This window comes from Callorhinus ursinus, unplaced genomic scaffold, assembly GCF_003265705.2.
Source record: "Callorhinus ursinus isolate GAN/ISIS: 27379988/994484 unplaced genomic scaffold, GSC_fseal_2.0 scaffold7, whole genome shotgun sequence".
Lineage (NCBI taxonomy): Eukaryota > Metazoa > Chordata > Mammalia > Carnivora > Otariidae > Callorhinus > Callorhinus ursinus.
Window position 1 is genome coordinate 25,699,473 of NW_027397069.1, and position 22,763 is coordinate 25,722,235.

A 22,763-nucleotide genomic window follows, 5' to 3' on the forward strand; every position below is an offset into this window, starting at 1 on the left:
GCCGGGGAAAGCGCGCGGCCGCGAGCCCCGGGCGCCATTTTGGAGCCGCTGTCTGGGCCGAGGCGGCGGGGACCTACGCGGTGGCCGCGACTCGCTGAAGGAGTCTTTTGCGGCGACAAGGGGTCTCGGAAGGAGGACGCGGACCGCGCGGGACTGAAAAAGAAGTTTTCTCCTGGGGCAGCCAGAGCCGCAAAGGTGGAGCCGCGTTGGCGTCCGCCGCGGGACCAGAGCCTCGGATGCGGGCGGAGCGCGGGGGGCCGCGGCGGCGGGAGCGCGAAGCGGGGCCCCCGGGGGGCCTCATGTGAGAGCCGCGGGACCGGCCGCCGCCGCCGTCCCCGGAGCCCGGGGTGGTGTGTGCGGGAAGCCGCCCGCGGCAGCAGGTAACGGCGGAGGGGCAGGGCCAGAGCCCCCCGGTGACGGCGGGGCGGGGGTGGGTCCGCCGACCTTCGCGGGCGGCAGGGCGGGTCGGGGGCGCGGGGTCCCGGGCGCGTTCTGGCCGCCCCTCGGGAGCGTCGGGCGGAGCGCGGCGCCCAGACCTTGGAGCTTGCTTGGGGGCGTTTCCCCGCGATGCCTGCTTCAAAACATGTCAACAAGGCGTGGTGCGTGTGCGGGCTCGGGGTTGTCGCCGGGTTTTATTACCCTCGACGGGGATTGGTGACAGGCACCGTAGAGCTTGCGCTCTGCCACGCTCTTCCCGGCGTGGGCTGTGCCCGTGTGTGTAGCTTGAAAAACGAGGGGCGTTAAGATGTCAAAACAGACTGCCCAGGGTAGAGCGCGTGCGAAATGTCGGAGAGCCAATCCGTGGAGGTGGCGCAGGAGGAGGGGACGCTTCGGCCCCGTAGCCAAGTAGAAAACTTGGTCAACTTGCGATGAGCAGCTTCGCGCCTGCCTTAGGCGTGGGCAGCGTTTCAGGTGGAGTTGCATATAGGGATCAGGAAGCAGCCTGTTAAATGACTGACGTGCATCTCCAAGCTAAGAGGGTAGATTACCATTATTTTGTTGCTGATGATGTCCAATCCAGTGGCCCAGATCTCTTAATTAGTCTTTTTTTCTCCTTCTTTTGAAATATTTATAATAATGCCCTCCACTCTGAGTTTTCTACAAATAACCGCTACATATATTTTCATCACCACAGTCTTCCTACCATCTAGTTCTGAGAATTAATCTCTTCCCACTTTTTTTTTCTTTGTATTCCAGCCGAAGAATGCAGATTAATTTTGATGTTAGTCAAAGCAGAACACAAACGGAAAGGGAATGTGATGCCAAAAGAGGCTTTTTAGAGCTCAGTACAAATGGGCTTTTACAATCACTACATGCACAGTTTACTAAAAGTGCTTAATACAAATGGTGGACACACAGCTGAGTGTTCTCAGCGCTTCTTCTAATGAACGAGTTTACTGCTTCTTTCAGAGTGTATGGAAATGTTAAGAGTTCAGTAACTCCCTGTGCTGCTCAACTAGTCTGTAGTTTTTCCTTATTAGTGTCCCCCCCCTTTGGTGCATCATGATAATATCAATCCCTACCAAGTGTTCTTGGGGCCTAAGTTGCATGAATTATTTGGGGCCTGGAGAAGTTGCAGTTTGAAATGGAACTGCTGGAGCCCTGAAGAAGCCTGATTTTCGTGCTTTGCAAAGTCTCATTGACATTTATTGTCCAGCTTCCTCCTCTGCACTCCTGTTCAAATATAAGAGGTGTTTTCACTTTGACTAAAACAGGAGAACTCCTGTTTTAAAACTCCATTTAAAACTCCACTGATGTAAATTTTTTGCAGACTGGTGGATGCTCTGAATTGTTTATACAGCAAAGCTTCATGTGTAAATAGATTTAATAAAATACTTGAGATCATCTTGGAAAAAACTGACATTTAAAAATTTTATTAGACGCCTACAGTGTTCTTTTATTTTCATGCATGAATGAAAATAATACAGAGAACCATTTTTATCAGCATTTGGCCTTGCATTTTTCTCTTGCTGACATAGACTCTTGACTGACATATTACAGTCATATTACATATGACAATTTGTAGACTTTTGTTCAGCTTTTCATAAACTGGTAAGTGCTTAAAATATACTTTGGTGATCATACAGTCTTATATCTAGACCAAGAGATACTATTCCTCAGGGTTGCATATGTCTTTTCGATATGGCACCTTTTTTCTCCCCTCAACTTGGAAGGGTATTGAAACATACTTTTATTTAAAACAGGGCTGTAATAGACAAAGGAAAGTACCTATTGTTAGCATCAGCAAAGTATTAGCAAAGAAAATTGTGTAAATAAGGCTGTCATTTTATTGTTTATATATCCCTATATTCTAAAGTAAAATGAATCATTCCATCTGTAAGTTGAATAATTATCGTTTTAGAAGATTTTCTCCAGAAACAGGCAGTCAGCATTGTATATTAAGGAGTAGAAATTATAAAGACAGTTTCATTCTTTTTTGAATCTGTGCATCTCGAAATTATGAGTGATTTTAGGCAGTCAGAAGAGAAATTATAAGCCAAATTGTGAGTTTGGTGGGCAGCAGACTCTTTGTTCTTTGACCCAAATTTTCTGTGCTAAAATTAAGCCTTCAGGATAAGGTAGGGCCGAAAAATGGGTCATAGTGACAGTGTTACCTCAACCTCTAGTGGGATATTATTACTAGAAGGTTTTTTTTTTATATTAAAGATTATATTGTAGATTATACTACCTTTTCTCCAAACACATTCAAAAATGTATTCTTAGATTCACACCCAAGTTTTAATCTTCCATAAAACTACCCTCTTGCCATCACCTCTGTCATTCTGTTTTCTTCTTTCCTCTCCCCTTGCTAGTTGTTTAACTCACATAGTTGGAAGTAGGATCAGTGAGGAATGTAGTTCATTTATTGCACATGTGCTAAGACCTCCTGGGCAGATTCTAATGGCATGAAGGCCAAGGGGCCTTTGCCATTGTTTCCTTCCAGCCGCCAGTCCTCTTTTACAAGTTTTGCTAGCTGTTGGATAGAGAGAGTCTACAGAGACATAATTTGGTTAAGAGTCATGCATATGCACATCCTTCATCCCACACAGAAATCAGAAATTCTTACACACTCATATGCCAGAAGAAGGGAGTTGGAGCCACAAGCCATTCTTTCCAAAAGCTGTGACTCCAAATCGAAACCACTACCCTGCCAGAACTATTCTCTAGAGATAAAAGTGTTGCAGGCCTAAACTAAACAGGGGTACTAGTGATTGATCTGCAATTACCCCCTTCAGTTTGGAGCCTGCAGTACTTTTCCAAATAACAAATCAAAACAAGACCTTTTTATCTGATTAAAATGTAATTCATTGACATTAAAAGAAATGCATATATTATAGACAAACGCATATAATATTGGCAAAACAGTATTCAACTGTAATGCCACTATTATAATCTCATTACTACATTGTTAATATATAATACAGTATAATCCCACTTATTATAGTTACGTTACTGTGGTGAATCTACTTCCGGTGTGTGTTTCTTATACATAAACATGTGTTCTTGCACTTTCTCACACATACTTCATTTTTGTGTCATACATTGTAATGTCTTTAATGCTAGACTGCTTTCCTGTACCTGAATTCAACATTCTCTATCTCCTTTCAAGCCCTAATACTATTTAATTCCTCACAAGAACCCTGTGCGTTATTATCCCCACTTTACAAACTGAAGCGCACAGGAAGGTCAAGTAATTTGTTCAAGGCCACATAACGAAGAGAGGTAGGGCCACAGTTCAAACCCAGGGAGCTTGATTCCCCAGAGCCCATTCTCTTAACCATGCTACTATTTTGCAACAAAGACCATTACAAAAAAACAAATGGAATGAAGGTAGTACATATATACAGAGTAAATACATACCTAGTTCAGAAATACAGTTTAGTGGGGCACCTGGGTGGCTCAGTCGTTAAGCGTCTGCCTTCAGCTCAGGTCATGATCCCGGGGTCCTGGGATTGAGCCCCGCATCGGGCTCCCTGCTCCGCGGGAGGCCTGCTTCTCCCTCTCCCACTCCTCCTGCTTGTGTTCCCTCTCTCACTGTGTCTCTCTCTGTCAAATAAATAAAATCTTTAAAAAAAAAAAAATACAGTTTAGGGTAAACATTGCAATAGTAACTGATGTGTTGGAAGAAGAAACCACATTTTGGACCTGTGCATAGTAGGGATGGATTTGTTTATTTTAAGCAGAGATTGCATCTGGCAGTAATGCATATCACAGACTATTCAGTGTGGAAAGATCTGTTGGCTACTTAATTCAAATCCTTTCTAAAGGTCCTTGGGACTGTGGTGTCCTTGAATTTAACTCAGATATAGCAGGTATCCTTAGATGATTTTTTTTTAATTTTATTTTAATGTTAATCACCATACATTACATCATTAGTTTTTGATGTAGTGTTCCATGATTAATTGTTTGCATATAACACCCAGTGCTCCATGCAGTACGTGCCCTCCTTAATACCCATCACCAGGCTAACCCATCCCCCCAGCCCCTCCCCTCTAGAACCCTCAGTTTGTTTCCTAGAGTTCATAGTCTCTCGTGGTTCGTCCGTCCCTCCAATTCCCCCTCTTCATTTTTCCCTTCCTACTATCTTCTTTTTTTAAAACATATAATGTATTATTGTTTCAGAGGTACAGGTCTGTTAAGAACCTTTGGAAAGTATCACCGTAGATTCTTTTTTATATTCCTTTTAGTTGACTACAGTTTTTGAAATATAATTCTTGGTTTAGTTTCAAAATCATGATTCTTCCCCTCACCCAAGTAGTACAGTATAAAAACAGATGTTTAAAAACACCTGTAAAATAACAGTTGGTCTCCACTGGCATTTTTCATTATATTTTGTTTTGATATTCTCCTTGAATTACTGGTCCAGTTCTTTTTGCATGTTTGTGTTTCTATTTATAAACATACATATGCATCTCAGTGACAGAATGAGTATTGGATTTATTTTTATTCAAAAGTTAAGTATGAAAAAAAATGATGCATTTTTCTGAATAGGATGAAACGAGGAGGAAGAGATAGTGACCATAATTCATCGGAAGGTACTGCAGAGAAGTCTAAGAAACTGAGGACTACAAATGAGCATTCTCAGACTTGTGATTGGGGTAATCTCCTTCAGGACATTATTCTCCAAGTATTTAAGTATTTGCCTCTTCTTGACCGGGCTCATGCTTCACAAGTTTGCCGCAACTGGAACCAGGTATTTCACATGCCTGACTTGTGGAGATGTTTCGAATTTGAACTGAATCAGCCAGCTACATCTTACTTGAAAGCTACACATCCAGAGCTGATCAAACAGATTATTAAAAGACATTCAAACCATCTGCAATATGTCAGCTTCAAGGTAATACTTTAAATCCTTTTAAAAAATAAAGCATATTTTGTTTTGGCTTTTTTTGTCCTAAACCAGTATGTCTTCCCCTGTCTTTAAAATACTGCCTTTTTAGAGAAAGTTCTTAAAGGTTGAGAATTACTGCATACCTTAGAAGCTGTCAGAAATATATTTGAGCTAAATAACTCCATTGAATCATAATTACTGATAATTTTTTAAAAGAACAGAAGCAACTATTAAATAAGCATAAATCATTTACCATAGCTGACAGTCACATTGAATTATTGTTAATTTGAGGAAAAAGAAATATAAAATAAATGTGGAGATTATGATTGACTAAACTTAATTGCTGTTACTGTTTAATAGGGACTGAATTCTGCTTATTGATGGCTTTATGATATAGGGTCTTCAAAGAAAAAGGAGATACAGAAATATTATGTAAAAGGTTTAGATGAATATATTTTAGAGAGAAATAGGAGAAGGTGTGTGGAAGAATGCCAAAGAGAACTGTTTGTTTCTTTTCATTGCCAGAAGGGACATATTGGAGTTCATGCAGTGATGAAAGAAATTAAGTGGGGTGGCTTTTTGAGCTGTCTGGAATAGTTTAAGGAATCACAGTGGTTTATAGGAGTACAGAGGCTTATAATGTTTTGTTCTGAGGATGAGTAATGGAATGTAGACGTGTTTACTAAACCTTTAACATACCTGACAGTTGTTGCAAAGTAACATATGGAATATCTGATTACCCATAGGTAGCAGTTGTTAAATAGGTCAGATTAAACCTAGATAAAGCAATGGTTCTTAACCCAGAGTTCTTTGCAGAAACTAGTCTTGACTCTCTCAAGGGTGTCATTCCTTTTTAGATGAAGATTACTTGCTTATTCTTCCACATGTGTCTGAAGAGGAGGAGAGAGGTGGTGATGGGAATGGTTGGGTACATTTGGCCATTTTACCAGAAAAATGCACAAAGGCACTTAGCCCACTGGGGGTAGGATTGGTAGGTTTAGCAAGTAAAAATAGAGGATGTCTATTAATTGAATTTTGATTTTAGATAATCAACAAATAATTTGGTATAAATATGTTCCATTCATTATTTGGGACATAATACTTAAGTGGATGTCCTGTATATTGTCTGGCAACCCTAACTGAGGGTAAGGGTGAGGAAATGGTGAGAGAATCAAACAAATCCAAGAACTCCTTGAGTGTTGTCCCTCCCCTCACCTCCCCATGAAGAAACTTCAAGAGCCTTCCTTGGTTTCAGTCATCTTTGAGTTGTCTAAGAGTATTCTAATGGTAAATTTGAGAAAAGATGAGCATAATACATTAATCTTATATGTTTAAGACCACTTGCATCCAGGGGGTTGGCTGGGTCAGTGTTAAACTCCTTTACAGCCATGTGACACAATTCAGCTGTATCCAACTTGTATAACCCTCACAAAACCATCTGTCCTATAAGTTTAAACTTTTTCTTTATTTTATTATGTTAATCACCATACATTACATCATTAGTTTTTGATGTAGTGTTCCATGATTCATTGTTTGCATATAACACCCAGTGCTCCATTCAGTACGTGCCCTCTTTAATACCCATCACCAGGCTAACCCATCCCCCCCCACCCCCCTCCCCTCTAGAATCTTCAGTTTGTTTCTCAGAGTCCATATGTCTCATGGTTCGTCTCCCTCTCTGATTTCCTCCCCTTCATTTTTCCCTTCCTACTGTCTTTTTTTTTTTTAACATATGATGTATTATTTGTTTCAGAAGTACAGGTCAGTGATTCAACAGTCTTACACAATTCACAGCGCTCACCATAGCGCACATACCCTCCCCAATGTCTATCACCCAGCCACCCCATCCCTCCCACCCCCCACCACTCCAGCAACCCTCAGTTTGCTTCCTGAGATTAAGAATTCCTCATATCAGTGAGATCATATGATACATGTCTTTCTCTGATTGACTTATTTCGCTCAGCAGAATACCCTTCAGTTCCATCCACGTCGTTGCAAATGGCAAGATTTCATTCCTTTTGATGGCTGCATAATATTCCATTGTATATATACACCACATCTTTTTTATCCATTCATCTGTCGATGGACATCTTGGCTCTTTCCATAGTTTGGCTATTGTGGACATTGCTGCTATAAACATTGGGGTGCATGTACCCCTTCGGATCACTACATTTGTATCTTTGCGGTAAATACCCGGTAGTGCAATTGCTGGGTCATGTGGTAGCTCTATTTTCAACTGTTTGAGGAACCTCCATACTGTTTTCCAGAGGGGCTGCACCAGCTTGCATTCCCACCAACGGTGTAGGAGGGTTCCCCTTTCTCCACATCCTCGCCAACATCTGTCGTTTCCTGACTTGTTAATTTCACCTCACACCAGTCAGAATGGCTAAGTTTAAACATTTTTATTAGGGATTGTTTATTTTCCTGAGATACAATTTCTGATTTACCAAAAGAACCATACTGTTAAGATTCTCCTGAGCTCTCCTGATTATATTTGTGTTCAGTTTATCACTAACTAGGCTAGACAGGCTTGTAGTCAATTATGCGTATAGAACAGTGGTTCTCAAACTTTATGTGCATCATAAACACCTGGAGTGCTTGTTGAGACAAAGATTGCTGGGTCCCACCCCCAGAGTTTCTGATTGAGATGATCTGGGTTGAGCATGAGAATTTGCATTTCTAACTGCTTCTCAGGTGTTGTTGATGCTGCTGGTCTAGGGAGCACACATTGGAACCACTTGTGTAGAAATACTTAGCCAATGAAAAGTATTACAAACACTTCTGAAATAGTCCATCAGTTTTACAACCAGCTCTTGAGAACATTTTTGGGTTAAGGTAGTGTACATCAATCTGGAAATGAAAGTAATATTACTTTTAAGTAGTCTCTCTTAAGATGTTTTTTAGTCCAGGGAAAACTTCCTCTTTGGTAGAAGAGCTCCTTCTCATATCCTACAGGAGTTTTTGTCCATATTACTCTTCCTCCAGGAAATGTTTATGTGTGGGAGCAGCTGCTTCTCATTTGGTTCAGATTTTCATGCTTCACTGGTCAGATGTCCTTATTTTATTTCACATTCATCTTTCCATTAATATCATTAATGATGAATCCCAGGTTGTGACTGATTTGAACCTTTTGAGTAAATGCTCACTTTATGGTTCCTTGAAACGTGTACCATAGACACTGTATTTGCATGTAGAATCAGATCCACTACCAAATATATAATTATTTTTCAGAGGTTATAAATTCATGTGTTCCATTAGGTTATATATCATACGGTCAGTTTGGAATAAATCAACTTAAAAACCAAGTCCTTTCAACATTAAGTATATATTGTATCATAACAAAATTTAAGTCTTGACAATTGCACTTAAAATTTTTCAGGGAGACATGTATGTGAGGGTATATGATTGAAAGAATAAATACTCTTTGTAATGTAATAAACTAATAACTGTTCGTGCTTTTGTAAAAATAAGATTACACAGAGAAATGTAAATATATGCATGGCTAAATGATGTGTTCTTTTTTAAGGTGGACAGCAGCAAAGAATCAGCTGAAGCAGCTTGTGATATATTATCGCAGCTGGTAAATTGCTCTTTAAAAACACTTGGACTTATTTCAACGGCTCGGCCAAGCTTTATGGATTTACCAAAGGTATTTGCTGGTTTTGTTATTGGCAGTTACTGAGAAATTGAATGAAGCCCTGCCCATTTCTTGTAGTGACAATAAGAGTGTAAGAAAAATAGTATACTCAGTGGAAAACTGGTTACTATTTAGATGGTTAGGCAGTAGGATTTTTAAAAAAGCTTTTCCTTTTTCTGATTACCTTGTACTTCTTGATGGGAAAAGTTTGAATTTGCAGAGGGGACATACTAACAGAGACTAAGTAAAACTGAGAAACAAGCATATTAGAAAAAAGACATATAGCAGCCCCTTTTTGGACTTTCAGAGCAGATTGGTGAAATTATAATCAAAGAAAAGTAGACAGTGCCAGTAGTGAGAACATATATAGCTCACTTATAAAATCTTCTGGTAAATGTGTAAAGATTTATTCTTGAGCAAAAATTAGTGCAGCTTGGATTAATGCATAGATTTTATTTAAAGAAAACCTTTTCTTTTTGGTGAAGAGTGAACTATTTATATTCATATATATATGTTCTAACATAATCCTGCATGTAATTATATGGTGTCTCTAATAACTAGTCTCAAAGGAGAAAAATAAGTGTGCATTTTTAAAGATTTATTTAATTTTTTTATTCACATTTTTTAAAGATTTTATTTGACGGAGAGAGAGCACAAGTAGGGGGAGCAGCAGAGGGAGAGGGAGAAGCAGACTCCCCGCTGAGCAGGGAGCCCAGTGCGGGGCTCGCTCCCAGGACCCTGGGATCATGACCTGAGCCAAAGGCAAACGCTTAACGACTGAGCCACCCAGGCAGCCCTATTTATTTAATTTAGAGAGCACGCTCGAATGTGAAGGAGGGGCAAAGGGAGGGGGAGAGGGAGAGAATCTCAAGAAGAATCCCCACCCAGCATGGAGCCCAGTGTGGAGCTTGATCCCGTGACCCTGAGATCATGACTTGAGCTGAAATCAAGAATCAGACGCCCAACCGACTAAGCCACTTAGACACCCCAAGTGTGCATTTTTAGAAAGGCAATTGATAAAGGCCCCCTGAGTTGTTAGCTGATGTTGGGTAGGTTAGCATCCAGCAATAATTTGAAAGGTTTTTTTCAGAGTACACTGCAAACTGAAATATAGATACCCATATAACACATCTAACAGTTTAATTTACTAGGGTGATTCAGGAAGAAATAGTATTAAATTGAGTGTGTGTTATAACCCAGGTGGTAATGGAATGGAATATCAGTAACAAATGTATCACCAGTTGATTACAAAGTCTTAATTGATTTTATTTTTTGAGAGAGAGCGAGCATGAGTGGCTGGGGTTGGGGGCAGAGTGAGAGGGAGAGAGAGAATCCCAAGCAAGCTTCACACCTAATGTGGAGCCCAACATGGGGCTTGATCGCATGACCCTAAGATCATGACCTGAGCCCCTTAATTGATTTTTTAAAAGTTTCCTTACATACATTTGAGATTAAATGTTTTCCTCATGTGAGGTAAGGGAGATGGGTAAGATACTCTGTTCAACATTTTAAGATTGTAAGTACGTGAGTCAGAGCACTGTGGTTCTCTCAAACTTAATGTACGTGAAAATCACCTTTAGAAACTTTGAGATTTTGGATTACTTTTCCTGTTCCGAATTTCCCCCTCCTATGAGCAGTCCAGGAGATTCTGATTAAGTCAGTTAGAGCACTGGGCGCCTGGGTGGCTCAGTCGTTAAGTGTCTGCCTTCGGCTCGGGTCATGATCCCAGGGTGCTGGGATCGAGCCCCGCATCGGGCTCCCTGCTCAGTGGGAAGCCTTCTTCTCCCTCTCCCACTCCCCCTGCTTGTGTTCCCTTTCTCGCTGTGTCTCTCTCTCTCAAATAAATCTTAAAAAAAAAAAAAAAGCACTGACTTATATGGGAAATGATATATTCTGAATTGATTTTCTACGTACATAGCATAGCTAAAAAACAAATATATAGTATAAAACATACCATATTAAAAGGTATGCTGAAGGGTGGGGGGATGGGTTAGCCTGGTGATGGGTATTGAGGAGGGCACGTTCTGCATGGAGCACTGGGTGTTATGAACAAACAATGAATCATGGAACACTGCATCAAAAACTAATGATGTAATATATGGTGATTAACATAACAATAAAAAAATTAAAAAAAAAAGGTATGCTGAACAAATTTAATTTCCTTTTTTCTTACTACTAAGGATTATTATTATACATATCTAGTACTAATACTTTGGTAGTTTTTTCTTTGGGTACTATGATGCATCTAGTAGGATGGCTTCCTTCCTTAATTAAATGGGTCTAAGATGCTTATATTGTTCCCCCCCCCCCCCCCCCCCCCCCCCTTTTGGCTTTGTAGAAGATTGAAATAGGATATTGCTATATCTTGGAAATCTTGGGAGAACTGAAGAGAACATGAAAGAAATGTATTTGACCAGAGATAAATCTGAGGGAAATGAGGAAAAGGCAGTGATAGTCATGAGTATACTAATGACATGTGACTGTACAAGATATAATTGAGTTTGATGCCGAAGTGGTAGGAGAAAGCTATTAACATTTAAATGGGTCAAAATTTAATTAGTTAACCAGTTATTGTAGGGGAAAAGAAAGTTAGGGTATGTGATCATGAAAATGGTGTTTCATTGTACTTTCTTGGCTGTTAGCCTGCCCTCATTCCTTTTAACTGCTGTAGTGAATTTATAAAGCAAAATGGAGGGTGAGATTGGTTATGTAGAGGAAGATGTTGGAGCATATGTTTACCTCTCTTTCCTACTCCTGGATTCTTTGTCCATTGGTTTTAGCTGATTCCAAGTTACATACTCTGACCATGCTTTAATTCCTGCTGTACTACAGTGGTTCCTTTAGGGTCAGATTCTGTGTCCAGCAGATAATTACATGTATATAATAAATGCAATAATAATAACTGGTACGTTTGTGGGAGAATACATTAGAATAACATGGCTTGAAAATATTATAGACAATTTAACATATTTAAAGGAGTTTTAAACTTGGAATTTTATTTAGGTGTGATTTTCCTTATTTTAGAATCAAATTTTCTGTGAGCTTTTATATTCCAACTAAGTCTTTCATAGCTTCTGAGTTGATTTTTGTTATAATTTTTAATGATTATGCCAATAATTATTACTATTTTAACAGTCATTATCAGACCAAAAAAGAATGCAGTTGAGTGTTATAAAACACCGGAGCAGGGTTTCCAGATGTGATACGAAGTTTTGGAGAGGTGTTCTCATCCTGGAATCCATAATTTGTCTTCTTACTTACCAGTGATTATTGTGATTTAGGACTCACCCTAAGGCTTGAAATCTCTTTCTTCTACAGCTGAAAAGATTTTCCTCAAAGATCGCAAATAGTCACATCTCTTTTTTACAGAGTGCAGGGATGCTACGCCTAAAACAGTTAGTAATATATCATTAGGGTTCAGATGAACCATATGTGAATTATATGAACACCCCCCTTCTCATTTGTGAAAATTGCAACTTTTAATTTTTTTGCTTTTCAGTCTCACTTTATTTCTGCACTGACGGTAGTGTTTGTAAACTCCAAATCCTTGTCCTCGCTTAAAATAGATGATACCCCAGTAGATGATCCATCCCTCAAAGTACTAGTGGCCAACAACAGTGATACACTCAAGCTGCTGAAAATGAGCAGCTGTCCTCACGTCTCTCCAGCAGGTATGTTGTGCTTTTTGCCAGATGACATGTTAGTAAAATGTATTGATGTATTTATCAAATTAAAAACTGTGATCATTAACCTTGTGGATGGGTTAATATGATTATTTCATCTCTTTTGCATAAACATATTTTTAATGTCATAATACAATAACATAAATTCTGTAGCATTCCTAGCCTAGACACTTACTTTCAACTTATTTTCTACTCTTATTTGGCAACTTGTGTCCAACCTGTGCAAGAAAATGGATAAATTTTAAAAAAAGACAGTATTAGATCTGCCTGAGGTGTCCCTTCAGGTTAGATAGAATTTTCTCTAATTGTAGTTGAGCCAGCAGGGTAGGTTTTGAATCAGCAATTTAGTAATTGTTTTTCTTCTCACTGTGTAGAGGGAGGAGAGTTGTGCTAAAGTTGCCATCTTACATTTTGCAAGATAACCCTATTCCTATGTTGAATTTTGGAGCTGAGAGCCCATTGAATGGGGAATAGCATTATGAAAGCTCTTTCCAACTTTTATAGAATTTTCTAAGCATTACTACATTACTCAGTTTGAAATCATTTAAATTCTAAATGGTTCATATTGTAAAGTAAGTATAAACTCGCACTTGGTATTACTGCTCTCTGATGCTTCACTTCTGACACATCCTCCCACTGTTGACATCCCTCCCAGTCTTTTGGCTGTGTTATTTGAGAAACCTCTTTTTAAGACATAGTGTTAAATCCTTGGTGTCTTTAAATACTTCCCACCTCCTTGCCATAACTAAAGCCTGGCCTTCCCCCAAGAAAATGATTTCCTCTTGGATGGAGATTACTTACTTGTCCATGTGTCCTACATGGAGGGTCTTGGTGATGGGAATGGCTAGGTCTATTGCAGTATTCCCTAGCTGCTTCTGCTACTTCTAGATTATTACTGAAAGTGATTATCTAAATAAAATATAATTTAAGAAGAATGGACCTTTGGCACTTCTGATGTGACCTTGGTTACATTTTCTATCTACAGTATAGGTTTGCTGTGAGAGTGTGGTTCATATTTCATAGCTTGATAGGGTACAAGGCCCTTTGTATCCTGATCTCCACCTGCCTCTTTAATCTTATTTGCTATTCATTCACATGACGCTTTTACTTGAGTCCTACATAACTACAGTTCTTAGTCCCTGTGTGTGTGCTTTAGTACATTGTACTTTGTGGAATACCGTTCCCCCCCGCCCCACTTCTTCATCTAGCTAACTCCAGGCCAGCCTTCAGAATTGAGCTCAGATGATCCAGTTTTGTTCTTATTTCCTCCTTCTCTCTGGTTTAGATCCCCCATGTGTTGTTTCTGTAGCACTCTGAACATAACTTACAGCATTTCCCATAATATAGGAGAGCCTTTGGGTCTCTGGTTTCTCTGTGAGACTATGAGTTCATTATTCTCTTTATCCTGGTCCATCTTCTGTTCATTTACTTTATTAAACATACACATCAATTCTGATAGTGTGTCTAAACTTGCATGGTCTTACCTAATGGCTTTTGGGCAAGCTGTTCAGGAAGGGAAGGGAAATGAAAGAGGGTTACTTGTAATACTTTTTAATTTAAGAGTATAACCATAGAGGATTTCAATTTAAAATTTAACATATTTGCATATTTTCTTTCTATCCATATTTTGCATAGTGGGACTATTCTTTCTTGAAGTTGAAATTAAGGGCTGTTTTCTATTTTTCTTCACTGAATATTTTATCAAACTTCTTTCCCATTTCATACAGTCCTTATAGTTGTCTACTTGCTTGATTTCTAGGCACCATTTGATACTAGTGACTTGACTCTGATACTGTACTCTTGATTTTCCTCCTTCCTCTCTGATTGTTCTACCATTTCTTTTACTGATTTCTCTTTTCATTCCTTAAATTTTGGTGTTTCACTGTGTTCTGTGCTGGGTCCTTTTTTTGTTTTACTGTGCAAACTCTGGGCTGTGTCATGGTCATCTATGGTTTCAGTTTCATTCTATATGTTAACACTTCCTACTTAGAGTTGCTCTGGAACTCCAGAGCTTTGTTAAGCTGCGATGGCCCAGTTGCTTGGGAGTGTCTCATTGATATTCAGACTAATAATGAACTTTCTTTTCCCTCTATCCAGATCTCTCACCTTTTCCTTTATGCTATCTCAGTAAATGGTACCATCCATCCTAGTTGTCAGGGACCTGACAGACATCCTTGATTCTTCCTACCCTTTCGACATCCCTTCAATCACCAAGGTCTGGTGGCTCCATCCCTAAAGTATGCCTTGAATCTCTATGCTGCGGACTGAAGATCTGTGTCGATCCCCCCTCCAATCCCCTTTCATATTGCTGAAGCCCTGAGTTGCAGTGTGGGGGTGTTTGGAATTGGGTTGGAAGAGTTAGGTCATGAGGGTAGAGCTCTCATAAATGGGATTAGTGCCCTTATAAGAAGAGACAGGAGAGAGGATCTCCTTTTCACCATGTGAAGACACAGCAAGAAGGTGGCTATCCACAAGCCAGCAAGAATTGTGGTCCTCACCAGAACCTGACCATGCTATTAACATCCTGATGTTGGACTTCCAGGCTCCAGAACTGTGAGGAATAAGTGTTTATTGCGTAAGCCACCCTGTCTGTGGTATTCTGTTAAGCAACCTGAACTGACACTGCACCTTTCTTCATCTCCACCCTTACTACTCTAGTACAGGCCCCCATAATCTTTGTGTAGTGTCCTCTTTTTTTTTTTTTTTGAGATTTATTAAAAGAGAGCAAGAGAGTGACAGGATGTGAGCATGAGTGGGGTGGGTAGGAGGAGCAGAGGGAGAGGGATAAGCAGACTCTGTGCTCATTGAGGAACCCGTTGTGGGGCTCGATCTCACCACTCTGAGATTGTGACCTGAGCTGAAGTCAAGAGTCGGACACTTAGGGGCGCCTGGGGGCTCAGTCGTTGGGCGTCTGCCTTCAGCTCGGGTCATGATCCCCGGGTCCTGGGATCGAGCCCCGCATCAGGCTCCCTGCCCGGCAGGGAGCCGGCTTCTCCCTCTCCCACTCCCCCTGCTTGTGTTCCCTCTCTCGCTGTGTCTCTCTCTGTCAAATAAATAAATAAAATTAAAAAAAAAAAAAGAATCGGACACTTAACCAACTGAGCCACCCAGGCGCCCCTGTGCAGTACCCTCTTAAACTGATTTCCTAACTTGCAGCCTGCTCTTCTTTAATGTGATTTCCATGCTACAGACGGTAATCTTTCTGAAATACAAATCTGATTTCTCGTTTTCTTCACACTATGCTTTAGGTAAGATCCCAACTCCTTACTGAGGCTTACAAGGTCCCATATAATCTAGCCCTTGCATGTCTCTTGGGCTTCATCCATAAAGATGTTACCTTACTTGCATTACTATATGTTGAGTTCCTTTTAGTTCTTAGAAGGCTTGTGTTTCTTCCACGACTGGGTGTTTATACGGGAAATACTATTCACTTTCCTTCTCCCTCACCTCTTGCCCTCACTTGATCCTTCTAATTCTTTCTGTCCCACTGTGTTAGCTCTGGGAAATCTTCCTTGATTCCCTTGTTATGACTCCCAGAGCATTCTTGTTTCATTATCTGCTGCCTTCTATTAGGATAAGGCTGTCTTGTTCATGTTGTATTTTACTGCCCTAGCACCAGTGCTTGATATGAAGACGCTTTTAAGTATCAGCTGAAATAATAAACATTTAGTTATTTAGTATTCTGTGTTGTTGATAAGCCAACATTTTGTCTTATAATTCTTTTAAGGTTGGATACTTATTTCTACATTTTTGCTGTGATTTAAAAAATGAACTATTTTGGCACATAGCGGTTTCCTTCTACTAATTTCTTCCATAGGACAGATGATTAAGTAGAAGAACTAGGTCAGAGGTTCTGGATCTTTTTTATGCTTTTTACTGTTTTTTCTTCTAAATGAGTTGTGTGAATTTATAATACCACCAATAATGAATTTCTGTGCAAGTTATAGCATATATCAGTGTTTCATTTCTTTTTATTTCCAAATAATATTCCTTTGTATGGATATATGCCACGTTTACCTTTTGTTCATTTGATGGATATTTGGGTTTCCACGTTTTGACTGTTATGAACAATGCTGCTATGAAAACTCATGTAAGATTTTGTGTGGACATAAGGCTTAATTTCTTTTGGTTATATACCTATGAGTGGAATTGCTGAATCATATAGTAACTGTTTGAGTTTTCTTTTTTTTTTTAAAAGATTTTATTTATTTATTTGAGAGAGAATGAGAGAGAGAGAGCACATGAGAGGGGGGAGGGTCAGAGGGAGAAGCAGACTCCCTGCTGAGCAGGGAGCCCGGGACTTGATCCCGTGACTCCAGGATCATGACCTGAGCTGAAGGCAGTTGCTTAACCGACTGAGCCACCCAGGCGCCCCTGTTTGAGTTTTCTATTGCTGCGTAACTAACAACTACAAATTTAGCAGGTTAAACCAACACTGATTTAGTAGTATCACAGTTCTGTAGGTCAGAGCTATAGGCTTTGCTCAGCTAGCTTGTCTGCTTAGCTAGAGAGTTCTGAGTCTGACTTCTTTTCTGCAACTGGACTCAGCTTTTGAAGTGCTCATGTGATTAGATTAGAACCACCTGGACAATCCTAAAGCCAACTGTGCTGTATAACGTAACATAATCATGGGAGTGGTATCTTATCACATTTACAAGTTCCAGGGGGTTAGGTTGTGTGATCTTCGGAACCATTTTTAGAATTATGCCTGCCACAACTGCTTTAATAGTTATCAAATGGTATCTGTTTCTTTTATTTGCATCTTTGGTTACTATTCCCCATGTATTTGTTTTCTATCAGGCTTTATGAGATTGTAAAGAACAGAGATCAGGTTATCCTGGGTAATGATTTATTTCAAAGTATATCCACACCTTATGGAGAACAAAAACTTTGAGGTGGCTGAAGAGTGAAGCACAGATGTCTTTTTTTTTTTTTTTTTAAGATTTATTTATTTTAGGGATGCCTGGGTGACTCGGTTAAGCATCTTCCTTTGGCTCAGGTCATGATCCTAGCTAGGGTCCCAGGATCGAGTCCCGCATCGGGCTCCTTGCCCCGCGGGGAGCCTGCTTCTCCCTCTGCCTCCCGCTCCCTCTGCTTGTGCTCTCTCTCTCTAAAATAAATGAAATCTTACTTATTTTAGAAAGAGAGAGAGAGGGTGGAGGGGGAGGAGCAGAGGGAGAGAGACAAGCAGACTCTGCACTGAGCACGGAGCCCAGTGCAGGGCTCAATCCCATGACCCTGAGATCATGACCTGAGCTGAAACCAAGAATCAGACACTTAACTGAGCCACCCAGGCACTCCAGCACAGATGTCTTTTATTCCCTCTTTTGTGACTCTTATACTGATGAGTCAGTTTATCTCTTCACTGATTCTGTTGCCTATATTCTCCTTCCACTGCTATTAAGCTTTGTCTTACTGATGCCTGTCTTGTCACTTCTCAACCAGTAGTTAAGTACATGAACTTAAGAGTCAGTCTGTTTGAATTCCAGCTTTGCTGTCTTTAGCTGCATCGACTTCAAAATAGAAATAACACTTTTCTAGATTTTTTTGAGTATTCATGGGATAACATATCTAGTACCTGACATGTCATACTTATACAATAAATAGTAGATAATATATGTGTTTTGTTCCTATCCTGGTTTCTAAACACAAGAAATAAATGGTTTGAATGGATCATTTATCAAGTAGTATAGGCCATCTGGTTGGGGTAGAATTTTTATTCTAGGCCATTTCACTGATCAGGTACTGACCTTTGGTAAGATCTGCTGCTGATAGGGGTTTGGTGCAGTTCTGAAGCATAGTGCCCTAAGTATAGGGAAACATTTATAGAACTGTTTTCTGGATATGTTAGAATATGTTAGTTATATTTAATATTTCCATGAATGTGAATTTGTTTATCTTTGACTCATTTATCTAGTGGTATCTTGGTATTTTTTGTCTTGGAAATTTGATAAGTTTATTATATACTGTTAGTTAAAACTCTGTTGCTCACGTGTTAGAAATCTTTTTTAGGGCGCCTGGGTGGCTCAGTTGGTTAAGCGACTGCCTTCGGCTCAGGTCATGATCCTGGAGTCCCGGGATCGAGTCCCGCATCGGGCTCCCTGCTCAGCAGGGAGTCTGCTTCTCCCTCTTCCCTCTCGTGCTCTGTGTCTCTCATTCTCTCTTTCGCAAATAAATAAATAAAATCTTGAAAAAAAAAAAAAAGCTTTTTTAAAAAGTTGTCAAATGTTTTATTTAGTTACATTGATTCTTTTGTATGGCTTTACCTTTTTTTTTCTTTTTAATTAGGATTAAGTTTTCAATTTCAAAAAATGTCCATTGGCCTCTGTAGCAATGATCATATAATTTTTCTTGGCTTAACCTGCAAGTTTGGTATTAATAATCAGTTTTTTTAAAAAATATGACACTGTCCATTTGTTACTGGGGTAAACTTAGTTATGGAATATTAACATACAGCTAACACTTGAACAACATGGGTTTGAACTTTGTGGGTCCACACACGTGGACTTTTTACAATAAATACAGATTTATACTATATATATATATTTCCTCTTACGATTTTCTTAGTATTTTCTTTTTTCTAACTTTATTGTAAGAATGTAGCACAAAATATATTTAATATACAAAATATGTATTAATTGACTATGTTATCAATAAGGCATCTGGTCAACAGTAGGCTATTAGTGGCTAAATGTTTGAAGAGTCAAAAGTTATGTGCAGATTTTTAACTGTACAGGGGTCAGTGCCCCTAACCCCGGTGTTGTTCAAGGGTCAACTGTATTTATTAATAATTTATGATCTAAGTTGTTAAGTGAGCTTCATGTCTTTTTAAGGTATCATATTTAGAATTGGTCTCATTTTCTTATAGACAGAATTAGTAATAGGTTTTTAACTGTGACTTTCTGGTAGTCCAACAATATAAATTTTAAATTGTATAGCTTTGTGATAGGGAAATATGGTAAACCTTTATTGTGAGACATGTACTTGATGAAATTTTTTGAACAGATGATGAATTTGTACAAAAATTTGGAAATAATTAGGTCTTTTCTCTTTCAAGGTATCCTTTGTGTGGCTGATCAATGTCATGGCTTACGTGAACTGGCCCTGAATTACCACTTGTTAAGTGATGAATTGCTGCTTGCTTTATCTTCTGAAAAACACGTCCGATTAGAACATTTGCGCATTGATGTGGTTAGTGAAAATCCTGGACAGACACACTTCCATACTATTCAGAAGAGCAGCTGGGATGCTTTCATCAGACATTCACCAAAAGTGAACTTAGTGATGTATTTTTTTTTATATGAAGAGGAATTTGATCCATTCTTTCGGTATGAAATACCTGCCACCCATCTTTACTTTGGGAGATCAGTAAGCAAAGATGTGCTTGGCCGTGTGGGAATGACATGCCCTAGACTAGTTGAACTAGTAGTATGTGCTAATGGATTACGGCCACTTGATGAAGAGTTAATTCGCATTGCAGAACGTTGTAAAAATTTGTCAGCTATTGGACTAGGGGAATGTGAAGTCTCATGTAGTGCCTTTGTTGAGTTTGTGAAGATGTGTGGTGGCCGCCTGTCTCAGTTATCCATTATGGAAGAAGTATTAATTCCTGACCAAAAATATAGTTTGGAGCAGATCCATTGGGAGGTGTCCAAGCATCTCGGTAGGGTGTGGTTTCCAGACATGATGCCTACTTGGTAAAGACCGAATGATGTGTAGGGCATGATGAATAGCACCTTAACATTAAGCATATTGTATTATCATAAGAGTTTATTTCCTGTAGTTCTGATGTAATTCTGTTTTGTAGCATGGAAATTTGATACCTGCATTGAATATGTAAGGATGTTACTGGAAGACCCATGGACCAGTTTCGGTCAGAAAACTTCATCTTTCTTTAGCCTGATAGCAATCAAAGCTCAGAAAAAATCTTTTAAAATGTCATTCAGATCTGAAAGTAATAACCAGTTTTGAAGATTAACAGTCTGAAAGAAACAAAACCTATACTAGTATCTGAGAAGTGAGTACTAATAGGTTTTCCAAAGTTATGTTCTCTATGCATTTTTTTAAAAATGTAAACTTGACATTTTAGGGTCTTCAGTTATACATACACCTGTTATAAGGTGTTTAATATAGCTCAGGACAGAGCATTTTGTGAGAAAAAATGTGTAGGATATGTCGTATCAAATGAAAGAGATTGGTTGAATGTTCTGAAATATGTTACAGAGCTGTTTAAAGAGGTATGTATAAGTAATTGGATCTCTTAGAAAACTGGAAGTGTCAGTGGTTATTATAGAAGGATAATAAACAGAGCCAAGATCAAATTAAAAGAAAAAAACAGGAAGGGAGGCAGTGTTTAACTTTGTATAAACTTTCAGGTTTGCTCTATAATCTGCTAAACCATATAAATTCTTTTCTGTGATGTTACTATGTATGTGACACTTTGAGGCATCCAGTGTAAAGTAAGGAATGCTTTACCAGTTCTCCTTGGTTTTATCTTTGTTAAAGCTAGTTTTGAAGTATTATACAATAATTGAAATGAAAAACTTATCTATATAAAAAAGCCAAATTGAAGTAATTAAAGGTAGAACTTTAAAATGTTTATAAATTATTTCCATGAAAGAATATTATTTCCAGTGAATTTTAGTGATGGCTCATTTTTCCATTTTGGAATTAAATAGTTCTATAAGTAGAGTTTTCAAAAATAAAAGGAGCACCAATTGTACAGTTCAGCATAAACAAGTAAACTTAAAGGAGGATATATTTAAGTTCATAATCATATTTTTGAGTAAATATTCTCAGTGGACTGGAAAAATTTAATAGAAAAATGTCTTAAGTTTTGTGATTTTAATTTGGTTAAAATGCTATTTTATATTATTTAAGTTAGGTAGCATTTTTATTACTTTCATATGAATAAAGGTTATCCACACATTGCTGTAAAAATATTAAGTTTTGGGTTATATTTAGTTTTTTTAGGTATTATATAAGCTTTGATTCTGAGCACTAGTGCTAGTAGATTATTACCTTTCCTAAGGGAAATTAGAAGTGATTTACCCCAATGGACTAATATATTAATGCTTGAAACTTTTAGAAAGCATCTTGGTAATTATGGAAACTAACAGTCTTACAGATCTAATCTATTTTTTAAATAGATTACCTTCCTAAGAATAAAGTAAAAGGTGATTTTTCAAAAGTTATGGTATTCTGGCCACATATAAATGAGAAGAAAAAAGGCTGATCCAGACTTGGAAATTAAAAGCAATTATTGTAATATTTTCCCCTCTCACCAATAGTAAATAGCTTTGTACAAGAAATACCTGTGTTAGTGGATGAAGCTTTTCTTCCTTGAACAACTTTGGAAAATGGATTTGACAGTACATAATCAGTTCTACTAACCAAAGCTTTATTTGGAAATTTAGTTTTTTGTACAAATTGAATTACATAATGCTTGAAATACTTTGTCACTTTATAAGCAAAATGCATAGCACTTACTTTGTTTATACTGTAAAGTATGTTAAATGCTTTTATCAATTTGAGAATAAAGAGTTACTAATGCCTTTGTATTATTTAATTTTTAAAAACTACCCTAACATGTACTTGATTTTCCAACAAGTGAGGCGTACAAATTTAGGGTTTTAGTTTCAAATTTGTATTGATAAATACAGTGTTTAATATTAAATAAGTTTATGGAAAGATGTAGTAAGATTAGGCAAATGGAATCTATCCTTGAAATAAACTCTTATGACTAAAGTGATAGGAAATAAAAACTGACCGTGAAATGCACATTTCTTTTTCAAATTTTATAAAGAAAATAGTTAAATTAAAAAGAATAGACTCTGCTTTTAGAATAAGAATTATAAAACAGATTATTTTGAAATAGAATTCTTAAAAGTCCTTAAACCCAGGTAGCCTTTTCATAGAGACATGTCTTCTATAAATCCATACAGTCACAATAGTTTGTGTTTTTTTAAGATTTATTTATTTTCGAGAGAGAGCTGAGGGGAGGGGCACAGGGAGAAAGAGCCTTAAGCAGTCTCTGCTGTGCACAAAGCCCCACTCAGCTTGACCTGGGGCTCCGCCTCATGACCTTGAGATCACAACCTGAGTCTGATGC

General features: G+C 38.6%; 1 protein-coding gene across 2 annotated transcripts; it reads left to right on the forward strand.

Annotated features, from left to right (window-relative positions):
- On the forward strand, window positions 1–22,204 carry FBXL3 (F-box and leucine rich repeat protein 3). Of its 2 annotated transcripts, none has more exons than XM_025874732.2 (5): window positions 1–380; window positions 4,993–5,338; window positions 8,859–8,981; window positions 12,469–12,640; window positions 19,710–22,204. In XM_025874732.2, exons 2-5 carry the CDS (start codon window positions 4,994–4,996, stop codon window positions 20,351–20,353), a joined length of 1,284 nt encoding a protein of 427 aa, XP_025730517.1. In that variant the 5' UTR covers window positions 1–380; window position 4,993; the 3' UTR covers window positions 20,354–22,204. The 2 variants fall into 2 exon arrangements, with proteins under 2 accessions (XP_025730517.1, XP_073750518.1); XM_073894417.1 differs by having other exon boundaries at window positions 57–195.
- The last annotated feature ends 559 nt before the right edge of the window (window positions 22,205–22,763 follow it).